General features: G+C 55.9%; 3 protein-coding genes across 3 annotated transcripts; 2 read left to right on the top strand and 1 right to left on the bottom strand.

Moving 5' to 3' along the window:
- Positions 1–327: 327 nt before the first annotated feature.
- On the top strand, positions 328–1,455 carry B0T26DRAFT_737773 (Nicotianamine synthase; the record flags this gene model as incomplete). The annotated part of the gene is made up of 2 exons (XM_060443503.1): positions 328–627; positions 682–1,455. 2 exons carry the CDS (start codon positions 328–330, stop codon positions 1,453–1,455), a joined length of 1,074 nt encoding a protein of 357 aa, XP_060299790.1.
- An 851-nt stretch (positions 1,456–2,306) lies between these two features.
- B0T26DRAFT_868330 (uncharacterized protein) lies at positions 2,307–3,316 on the bottom strand (the record flags this gene model as incomplete). Its single annotated transcript, XM_060447863.1, has 2 exons — positions 2,635–3,316; positions 2,307–2,547 (listed from the first exon to the last, which is right to left on the bottom strand). Exons 1-2 carry the CDS (start codon positions 3,090–3,092, stop codon positions 2,307–2,309), a joined length of 699 nt encoding a protein of 232 aa, XP_060299789.1. The 5' UTR covers positions 3,093–3,316.
- Positions 3,317–6,656: 3,340 nt separating this feature from the next.
- Positions 6,657–8,163, top strand: B0T26DRAFT_747320 (uncharacterized protein; the record flags this gene model as incomplete). The annotated part of the gene is made up of 2 exons (XM_060444837.1): positions 6,657–7,257; positions 7,325–8,163. 2 exons carry the CDS (start codon positions 6,657–6,659, stop codon positions 8,161–8,163), a joined length of 1,440 nt encoding a protein of 479 aa, XP_060299788.1.
- Positions 8,164–11,559: the final 3,396 nt, after the last annotated feature.

Here is an 11,559-nt window from a genome sequence, read left to right as displayed (position 1 = left end):
ACCCAGCTGTAGCACTGTCATCTTCGGATATAGACGTCTGGTGGCCTCTCCTCAGTCCGGCTTACGTTGTTGTCGCAACGCTTAGCCTGCAGTCGTTTCCTCTCGTCCAAGTATCTGTCCTACTCTACCGCCTTTGCGCCCTCTTGGTTTGTTGTGCTGGCTGCGTGTTTTCGCTCATCGCATCGCCCACCAGGCCAGGCCAAGACCAAGACTGGGCCTGATACACACCAGATCACCCGTCATTGAAGTCTCGACCCAGGTCTCGTCGTGCGCTGCCAAACCTCACTCTTTCCATTCGAACCTCAGCCATACGGCAAACCACCGGCCATGGTCTTTCTTCTCTCCTGCTTGAGTCTTGGGCCTATAAAGCCGAGCCGCGATGCTCCGCCGCCTTGTCTATGCGACTCGCAAGACTCAATCACCATCGTCGAGAAGGTAGAAGTTGTCCAGACTCAGCGCGAGAAAACCAACATGGATAAAGTGCAGAGCCTCGTCCAGGCCATCACAGAAACTTATGCTAGGCTGGTCAAGCTCCCCGACCTCGGGCCTGGCAAGGAGATCAACGAGCTGCTGGGCAACCTCGTTGCAGTCTGCTCCGAGATCCACGACCAAGACACGGTCCAACAGGTAAGACTGAGAGGCCCCCAGACAATATGAAGGTAGACTAACCGCATTATCCAGGTTCTCAACCATGCTGGCGTCAAGGCAGTGCTACCGTGGTTACGAAAGATCTGCGCCGAAGCCGAGTCGTGTCTCGAGTCGCACTGGACAGCGCACATCTTGAAAGGGAGCAGTCCGGACGAGGTAATCACACGCCTCGAGAGCTTCCCTTACTACGCAAACTACCAAGACCTTGCCCGGCTTGAGCTGTGCGCCATCCTCTCCGTGACGAAAACAGCGCCCAGCCGAATCGCCTTCATCGGCTCCGGCCCGCTGCCGCTCACGTCACTGTGTCTGCTCGACGCGCTAGAGAGCGGCGCCACAGCCAGCGGCCTGCCGCCGCCCCCACAGCAAAAACAACCGTCGCGAGTCGTGCTCAACATCGACTTCAGCGAAGCCGCCATCGCCGCGTCGCTGCGCCTGTGCCTGGCGCTCGGCGCACGGGGCGCGGGCATGGAGTTCTTGTGCGCGGACGCGGCGTCGACAGCGCAGAACTTGGCCGAGTTCGACGTCGTGTACATGGCTGCGCTGGTCGGCATGTCGCAGGCCGACAAGGAGGTCATCGTGCTGCACGTCGCCGGCCGCATGCGGCCCGGCGCCCTGCTGCTCGTTAGGAGCGCCTGGGGCCTCAGGACCTGCCTGTACCCCGAGGTCGAGCTGGCCACCGAGGGCCTCCTGCGACGCCTCGAGCCGTGCGTCGTGGTGCACCCGTACGGCCAGGTCGTCAACTCGGTTCTTGTCGCCAGGGTCAGAGGAGACGACTCGCGGGAGGGAGACGTTCGCAAGGGCCCGTGATATTTATTCATGGTTAGGGTTCTTCAGGGGCAAACTTCGGGAGGTTCTGGGTTTCGCTTTGGTTGGGGCCGGCGCTAGCAACGGAAAATGACTATTATGACTAGCATGCGGGTGTGACTGGCTTTGGATGATTGGTGGGAGTGGGTTTAGACAGACAGCCATACATCACTCGACTTAATTAAACTCAATTAGAGGGGAGGGGCGGCAGGCGGCGGGAGGGTTGTTTCTGGATTTCATCAACTGCAATAGAAATGAGATTATGTCTAATGGCATGTGAGATGTAAGCGTAATCGCAGCACGTCGTGGTTGATATAAGTGAGTTTGTGGTTCGTGGATGCTGCGGGGGTGGCGCTCTTGACTCTTTGAGAGGAGCATGAACAAAAGTAAGTGTGAGTTGCTGGTTGGTTCAAGGTTGCTGTTCAAAGCCATTAGCTTCGGCAAGGGAAAAGGTTGGCTTCGAGAGCATAGCATCTTTAGCATTGAGAACTCGAATATTCACACAAATTGCCAAGGATAAAAGAAGGGCAAAAGGGGTTTAACTGCAAGTGCGCAGTTAAGACCGCTAGACTAGTTGGCTGATTGGTGATTAGGCAGCTCTGTCGTCAACATCTGACGTACATGAGCCGAAGAAGTTGCCAATGACTATAGAAGACAAGCTGAAAAGATTACCCTTGATTCTTATTCAGCGCTGTCCCCTAACTTGCTATTCTAGAAGAATGCCAGATAATTTCCAACGACTCTTGTGGACATCAACCAGACAGAAGCCCAGAACAGTCAAAACAAATGCGCTCCGGATTGGCGGCTACCCGCTTCCTTTCCCCCTTTGTTTCCAATCAACGATATAGGCATACCTAAATAGAAATTGTTTGTCGGTCACAGACATTAAAGGTCCCAAGTCTGTACACCTTCTTCTTCCGCTTCTTCTTTTTGGGCTTTTTCTTCGGGATGTCCTCATCGGCCGCGTAGCCAGCCTCCAGCCACGCCGGGTCCGTGGTTATGTCCTTGCGGAGGTAGAAGCCAATGTTGAAGAGCATGGCCCCGGGTTCTGGTGGCGGCTCGTAGATGAGCGCGTACTCTTCCTCGAGCATCAGTCTTACTCGCGCAGACTCCTAGTCCTCGCTGTTGATTACAAGACGGTTAGCTTGTAGACACATGGGGGGTGGGAAGAGTCAAACGTACGTTGGGGTATCATTTTCATTTTGGGACCCCATGACCGGATCCGGCAGGGACAGGTCCCTCAGCTTGTCGCAGATGAACATGGCTGGGCGGACCACAAAATCTGCGAGGATGGCTCGCACCGGCGCGGTAGGGTGGATGGACATGACAACGGAATTGGGGGTGACCACCATAAGCCCGTCGGGGTCGCTGAGAGTGATGATGTCTACCGCGTCTAAGACGTCGACGTCCGTTTCATCGTAGGCCGGGTCTTGCGCGATGCAGGTGATATTCTCCTTGGAATGGGGCTGAAGAGCGTCGCGGAGGTTTAATAGCATTGCATGCTGGAAATTGCAACGTTTCTTGCGTTCCCAGCACTGTTTGGGCCCATCCTCATTCCTAATAGCAATGCTGCCCAGGCCAAACCCAACAATATATCTGATGTTTGTCGGCAGGTTTATCTCGCTCAGAGCCTCGGCCATGGCCTCGTTTTCTTTTCCTTCTCCCCACTCGACATAGCATTTGTTGAAGTACTCCTACGTAGCGTCAATGTCTGGGCTCTCGTCGAACATGACTCTGGTGTGGTCGGTTTTGTGACGCCATCGCAGCTTGTATTGGATCTGAATCGGAAGCAGAACATCCCCGGGCCTGTCGTTCGGCTCCATGGTGGAAATGTCGTCCAGAATTTCGTCGGGACAACGGTAATGACATATTGGCTGCCACCTTTCATTTACCTGTCAGCTATTCACTGCCTTGGTTGGTGGATGGGTGACAGATGTGTAGAGTTGATCGACTCCAGAAGAACAGGGGGAAGACGACCTACGCAAACAATTCGAGATGGCTCCTGGAATCAGATTGATATTGATCCTCGGAAATAGTCTTTCCAGTCTCATTCACGTACTGCCAATGGAACTCTCCGAAGACGTCTGAGATTGCCAGGTGGAGATAGAACGGGGGGCAGGGTCCTCGCCACGCTTCAAGGATTCGCCCGACTTTGTGTAACGTAAATCTGTCCCAGATGCGGTGTCTGACATTGCCACGGGCCAAATTCGTCAACGTTTCCTGGCATTGAGTCGCCGTTCTCACAGGTCTCGGGCTAAAAACTGGGCAGGATGTGGTTGGTGGTAAACGCTTGGGAGTGCTAAGATTACGGATCTGCGGATTCAAATTGCGATAGTTTATCTCGTGTAAGTAGAACCATTGGAGTGCGTAGTTAGGGTTGAGACCGTCATTATCGCCAATTGTTGAGGGACCGCTAATTGATGACGATATCGTCGGATCATCGTCCTCCATCTCGGGGACAGCCTCTTCCGCGACAGATGGGGGGTCGGAAGAATCGGGGCTGGACGAGCAATAGAAGGTCCCTCGGGGCCCTTTGAGCTCGTCGATCCCCATAGAGGCCGACGTAGAACAGAATCGCACGCCAAAATTATTGATGAATTTTAGGAATGGAGAGGACTGGCTGCGTCGGCACGCTGCGCAGTGATCAGAGACGGCGATTACGTGGAACAGATCAGCCCGGGCCAAGGTGTTTAGAGTGCCACTGAAGCACTGGCTTTCCGTCTGCCATTCTCATTCATTTCACCATACATTCCATATCTGGCCGAGAAAGCAGGAAGGCACGGATGGTCTCTGAGTTGGCCGAAGCTAGAGCTAGTATCGTGACACGGGCAATGGCCAGAGCGCGACTTCCCGAGCAAACAAGAACCAAGGCGGGGGTATCCATAATACCCAAGGCAGGTAGAACTTGGCTTACAGATGTGACCGAGGCCATTGCCACATGTGGTTCGCGCCTGCCTTGTTTACCTTTACTGACTGGGAAGGCCGAAAGCTCTCAGACTCTTGCCAGCAAGCATACTCCGTAATTACACGCATAATGATATTACGTGGGCCGCAGTGACAGGACTGGAAATTTTGAATTTGAGACGATTGCAGGTTGCCTCTGACCTTTGGGATTTCCTACCATTACACCAACCTCTACCACTTCAATCTGGCCGATTGTTACTTTCCTGCTCCAGCACCAATATATTTCAAGTACGGCCGAGATGCCTTACCTTTGAAGCCTGTCACTGCAATGCAATGGCAGGCCGACTGGTCTGACAGTCTCTGGCAGTCTGACACTGGCGGTTGGTAGTCCCACGATAGCGATAGCGGGGTTCCAAATCCGGCCACCGAGTAATTAGTGAAGAATTAGAACTTGACCAGACTCGGCTTAGAAGGCCGCCACCGACACCACTCCGTCAGCACTAGTTGTAGGTGCATGCGACCGTGGGGATAAGTGCCAAGACTCCGAGGACACGGGATTAGCCGGCGGCCCACGGTTGATCCTAGATTCCAGCCCTCGCGGATTCCATTTGTTCATCGCCATCGTCGAGACGGATAGGTAGACCGCTTTCCCAGCAAAGCTTATTCCGATCTAGAGCACGCGCACTCACTGGTGGCACCCACTTTTACCTTTCCGATCGAATTGGTGGCAGCCCAGCAGCCGCTTCTTTGTTAGTCTGTCTGTCGACTTTCGGCCTTGCCAAGAAACTTCCAACCTTGAAGCTGCCCTGCCCTGCCAAGCCGAAAGTGCAAGCTTCGGCGACTTGTTCTTCAGCCAACGAGTCGGTGAAGCCGCGCAACAGCCCCGTCTGATTTGGCTCGCAGATTTTTATACTCGAGGGCACCGGATTCCAAGCTCGGTGACAAATTGACCGATGAAGTTAGCAAGAGCGAGCAAGCGAGCGGTGTACGGGTCATGTCGGGATGGTAGCGAGCAGAATCCTGGCTAACTGAGATGATGACAAAACAGGAGTGCCGGGGGCGTGAAAGCGCGGGGGAAGCGCCCGTGAACGGCGCCGAGAGTCAAGGGAACGGGCAAACGGCCCCCATATGACAGGCGAATGCGATGCAACCCAGGGCAGGCGGGCTTACTCAGCTTACCTTGCACGCACTCGAGAAATCTTCGCATTCCCGTTCCCACCTGGGCATGACAACGCCCTGCTTGGTGCGGGCTGCTTGGCTGCTTGACATTATCGATTATCACTGCAAGACGGCCAGCCACAATGCTTGGAGGGTGTCCGCAACGAACCAAAACGTGCAAAGATCATCGAGTTGCATTCCATGTCGACCCGTTGACAGGCTGATGCTGACGCCACCTCGCTATGCCTGATGCTCGCCCGCACCTTGTCGGGTGGTGAGCCTTTTGCGCTCCCAGCACAACATCGCATCGCGACCCTGCCGTCGTGCCCACAGGTACCCTAGCTGCAAGCACTTTACCTCTCAGGGCACCACTCCGTATGTCTGTACATGTTTTATGTTGCACAGAACATGCCTTGAGCACCATCTCTCTCCAGATCCCCCCCCGGCAGCTGTCTCTGCGCGGATGGGGCGGCTCACCCTACGCAGCGACGCCGGAAGAGCTGGGTCTCTGCTTTCCCCGTTCCCCCGTCGGATCGAGTGACACGAGCTGGGTGGCGCACTGGCACTAGCACTGGCGTTGTCACCGCTTCGGCAGTCACCTCCTCAATGAGCGAGGGCGTCAAGCCCAAGGAAGGCCATTCGCCAATGGCATTGCAGCTGAGCAGCCCGTCGACTCACCCCGGCTCATCTCTGCATCCCGCCTTGCAGTCTGATGGTCTAACCGGCATGTAAGCTACTACAGTATCATTGTTGACCGGCGATAGCCATGGCTCCGGCTAGGGCAGGCCAGAAGCCACCCTTGGACCCGCGAGGGTGCTTCCGGGCGCATTGAGTTATGGCGCAGCGTCGCACCCGACTAGAGGAACGACCCAGAAGTGAAATGGGTCCCGCTCGAGCCTTTTGCTTTCTCTTGTCGTCTTCTCTTTGCAACCTCTCCCCCGCGATATCTCTCAACCTGGAACTTACGTAGCTGTTGCCCTCCCCGCCGCTCGTAGCTCTCGGCCTCGCCTTCGCCTGCCTCCGTCTGGCTGCTGCATATAGCTCTCCATATCGGCATCATGGCCGGGTCCTGGATCCAGGGACGGTGGCTGTTCCACTGGTCGCTGCTGCTCTCGCTGTCTGGACTGGCGCGATGTGGTTCCATGTCGGGCTGGTGGACCGACGTCGGACCGTCGTTCGCCGTCCAGAACCTCACGACTGGCCTCCTCCAGTACAGCACATGCAACAGCAACAACACGCCGCTGTACCCTCTGGACCCGCCCAACGTCTTCTTGACCAAGTACTCGCCCAAGAACGGGACGTCGCTGGCGGCGACGGGCTGGTTCGATAAGACGACAACGTGGGCCTCGGTGTTCTACCAGAACAACAACGACGACCTTGTCAACGCCATCTACACATGCGACTGGACCAAAGGCGTGTACAACCATGTCTCGAGCGCCGTAATCTCGGACCGCGCCGGCACGCCTGTGGTAAACCCGCAGACGGGTCTATCGGTGGCCCTACTTGGCGAGCAAGAAGGCTATCGCGTCTTCTTCAACGACAAGAACAGGGAGATGCATTTCCTCAAGTTTACCCAACAGGATAGTTGGTCGTATGGCGGCCCGGCATCTACCAACAGTAACAGGACCGGTCTGGCGATCCACTCGCAGTTCTCGGGTGTTCGAAACGTGAGCGTCGTGACGCCGCGGGACATCTCCAACATGGAGACCGTGCGCCTCAACATCGACGGCACCTGGCATGTTTGTGAGTTGACCCCGAACCCATCCCATCTGTGGAGATTGCGGGCTAATGCGGCCTCCTTCGCGCAAAGCCACGTTCCCCACGCCGTTGAAAGGGTTCAACGTCACCAACCTGTCAAATGCCACGTCGTTCCCCTACGATACGTCGGCGAAGCCCTCAATGACTCTGGAAGCTTGGAGCGGCAACCCCAAGGCTCTAGGCTTGGCCGTCGACGCGGCGCTCACGCGGTACATCTTCTACGTTGGCACCGATAGCATGGTTCACTCAGTGGCGGCTTTCGTCACGGGCTCGACAGAGAGCGGGTGGCGACCGCAGCCGGACCAGACGGCGGATATCTGGCCCAAGGCTGATGAGGCTAACGGCGACTTTGCCATTGCGAGCGACTTCGGCACTAGCAGTATACGGCTCTACTACGCTAGCGGCGGTGTCATACACGAGGCTAATTATCTCGCCGGCAACTGGGGTTCCGCGTCCAAGCTCAATGCCTTTAATACTTCAGCGGCGCAGGGCGGCAGCGGCGGCTCGGGGTCAGGCCTATCGACGGGCGCCAAAGCGGGCGTCGGCGTCGGCGTGTCGCTCGGAGTCATCCTCCTCGCGGGCGCCGCCGCCGGGATCTGGATGCTGCGCAAGAAGCGCGCAGCCGACGAGGAGAAGGCGCTGGCGGCCGCAGCGCCCGTCGTCGAGGTGGCAAGCACGCATGGAGACGGTACCGCCAGCCACCACGGTTCGTTGGCGGGGGTGGCACGGACGGGCAGCGGTGGCAGCCGTCCATGGGACACGGATGTCAAGGACAAGCCGGCGACGCCAACACCGCGCGAGCTTGAGAGCCCGAACCTCGCCTCGGAGCTCCCCGAACACATCGATCGGACGGAGCTGCCGAGTGACCGGAATGTTACCGAGCTTCCTTGATCTTGACGGGGCTACGAGTGCATCTCATCATCTGGAGCACTCATTCTCTCCACAATTACATAATTTACGCCGTCTCATGATAACGAATACGGGAGGCTTCCCCGGAACAACTCGGACTTGGACGGTCTTTCTTATCGGACGAGGCGGCGATTTCCTACTCTTGCCTTCTGTGTACTGTTACTGGAGTCTTGGGGTTTATTGATCACGGAGACAGGACTGGCTCCCTGCTCTGTCAAGACAGTCTGTCCATCTGGTCAAGGGTAGGAGCTACGGCGGTAGCACCCTGTACGCCGGCGGGAGGGATAAATGGCGTTGGGATCTTCAGGTGGGTTGCTGTCTCGCTGGGCTTGCTATAGTGTGGGATTAAAAGAAAGCATGTGCGCAAATGACCTGGATCTCCGCTGTGAATCCCCTCATTGAGGACGCATTGCGGTCTCGATCTCCAGCCCCAACAACGGTCACCCGCATGACGACGTGCACCACTGGCAGCTCGTCGATTTGCTGATCGTGAGCACTTTTGTTACTCTTTGCAATCTCTGTGTTTCTGCGAGGACGACCCTTCGAGGATGGATGGACGTCTGGCACCCCACACCCCGTCGCCGATCAATGGAGGGGTCTAAAAGAGGCGGGCGAGTCACGACCCGAGCTCGCCCCCCACAGCGAAGCACCGAAGAGTTTGGGCACGCAACCACAGAGCCTGGCCGCACACCGGCTCACTGGGGCTGGGAATTGGGGACTGGGAGGGGGGCGAATTGGGACGACATGGGACGAGCCGTGAGGGGAACCAAAGTGTGTGGTGTGCTTGCTTTGCATTTTCGCCTGGGTCTCATCACCCTCTGTTGCTGCTAGGTGAGCAGTAGCACCCGGGATCGGATGTGGTGGTGGTGTCAGTGGGTGTGGATGAGGTGTGTCATGCCCCACTTCTTCTTCCTTGGACTTCTCTCGCTTCAACTTCCACCTTTTCTAGCCCCGCGCAGGCCTTTCCGCTGGTCGTCTCCTCTCCTGCAGCCGAGCGCCAAGACATGTTTATCTTTATCTTACCTTACTGATTCGCAAGAAAAAACCGCTGCTGTGCAGATAGCGATATTTGCTCACGATGGCGCTGCATGCTGTTTGTTGGTGTTGTGCAGTCAGTCGGCAGTTGCTGCTGACGAGCCCGACTGGCCTCGGTCGCATTCACTGCAGACAGAGAAGAATTTGCACAAGACGCGAGCGGAGACACGGCCGGCCGCTCGGTCGAGAGGGAGGTGGAGTGGGTGCGGCTCACAATAAAGTTAGCACTCCTCTTTGGATTCGATGTGGTGCCCGAGTGTGCTCGTGCTTGGGTGGCGGCTGAGAGGACGACAATTACATTATTCCATTGCAACCACACAGCAGCAGCTCAGATGGTGAGTCGCTACAACTCCAGTGCCCAGCAAAAGGCAATATTGTCACGTGCAGTGCGGGGTTGTGCTGCCAAGCATGGGCTGATTAGTGATCAGTGATTGGCTGCTTCGTAAAGGAAAAAGAAAAGAAAGAGAGAAAAACAGGCCCGGCGTCCCGGCGGCCGGAGAGAATGGATGGATGGCAACCGCTGCGGAAGGGGAGCGGGGTTCGGCAACACCCCCTGTCGACTTTTTTTATTTGTCGTTTTGCCACTGGGTTTACGGGGCATTTTCTAAAATAGACGGCGGCAGCTTTCGACCAATTTCGAGAATGAGCGAGTTTGATGCGGTAAGAAGTCAGACAGCGCAGTTGTGTGGGTTAATTGCTCCAGTTAATTCCCAATTGGCTGCCACAGGGCTGCAGACACTCCATGCAGGGCTGTCTGTCTGTGTGGATGGATGCATGACAGGTTTGGAGCGGCTGCGCAAACGGTTGATCGAGCGGGCAAGGCTCCGATGCGGATGACGCTGGAGATCCCACAGCACGTTAGGTACGCTCTTGCCGCCGCTCCCCATCCATATCGTCTCGTCTTGCCCTGGTCTGGCCTGGCCTGGTCTGGCCTCCCGCTGTGTGGAACTTGTGGTCCCCTACCTGCGGTCCCGGTGTGAAGCTTAAACCGGGGTCCCAGTTTGTTCCTGTTGCATGCAATAAACTGCCCATAATGCCTACTTGGGTAGGTTAAATAAACAGAACTGTGCAGTCTCACCAGGAGTCCAGACTTATTCGCAAGCCGAGCGGAGAAGCACCGTTACCAGGTCGTCCGTCATCCGGAGCTGGGACCGGCTTCCCAGTGTGCCACACAACACTGTATAACCATGCTCGCAAAGCAAGCCTGCACTTTCTTTTACTAGTCACTTGCTTGCTTGCTTATCAGACCTACCTACCATCCATCTACTTATCCATCAGTCAATATAGTATCACATATCAGCATCTCTAGGCCCCCAACCCGGCGCGCGCCACGGATCCGCGGGATTGGACAGCAGCTAGTGCCGGCGCACACCAGCGACGCACGGAATCGCTAGCGTTTCTCGGGCGCGCCCCGGGACACGGGACCTTGCGAATAACTACCCTGCCTTAGTTCCAGGTCATATGCAGAGCTGACCGGCTTTGCCTGTTCGGGGTTCTGTCGAGATGCATATCATGGTGGATTTTTTTCTGGTCGGGCTGCTTGCGTGCTCCTTGAAGGCTACCTAGTTTGGTCGTGGGCAGTTTCTTGTTGTCTCGAGATTAGTCGGGGAGGATATACGGATAACTCGTGGTAGTTTTGTGTTCTCTCTTTGGGTGTGAGGAGATGTGAGAACGACGACGTTCAAGGCTGAGGTTCTCAACCCACTGTCCTCAGAGCAGAGGCTGCACAGCTATCCAGTGGACTGCGGCTTGCCCTTGAAGTTGATTGCCTCAAGGTCGGTTGAGAGGCAGATATCATGCCTGATTGCAATATTGAGTAAAGTCCAAAGACACCGTGCTCAGCAGGAGGGAGGAGGGAGAAGGTTTGGGTGGATTATAAAAAATTACGGCCACAACGGCCCCGAAGGACAATTGGTAATAGCAGAGCGCGCCGCGGTATGCAATGCAGGCTCTCTGCAATGCAGGCTCTCTGCTATGAAGCAGGGGATTCTTGAGCTCCCTGTCCTTGACCAAGGTAAGGTGTGAAGAAGAGAAAGAGAAAGAGGAAGAGATAGAGAGGCTCCCTCAGTTGATACTTCTCGTCGTGGCACTAATAGACCAGCAATATTGCAACTCACATATAAGGGAGTATTGGACAGTTTGAAACCGATACCTGCCGTGTACTAGTTATTGGAGGTTGTGAAGCCGATAGAAACGAGGCAACCCGCCGCTCGGCAGACCGCTGTATACACTTTGGTGTGCTTCGACGTGACAGAACTGATGTCTGACGTTTTGGACTGGGAGACTAGCAATGAAAGCAGAGCAGCAGCAGGGAGAAGGTTTGGGTGGAATGATATCTTTGAA

The sequence above is a fragment of the Lasiosphaeria miniovina genome, assembly GCF_030549165.1.
Source record: "Lasiosphaeria miniovina strain SMH2392-1A chromosome Unknown B0T26scaffold_2, whole genome shotgun sequence".
NCBI lineage: Eukaryota > Fungi > Ascomycota > Sordariomycetes > Sordariales > Lasiosphaeriaceae > Lasiosphaeria > Lasiosphaeria miniovina.
The sequence above is the reverse complement of the archived record's forward strand: the minus strand, read 5'-3'. Positions and strand labels throughout refer to the sequence as shown.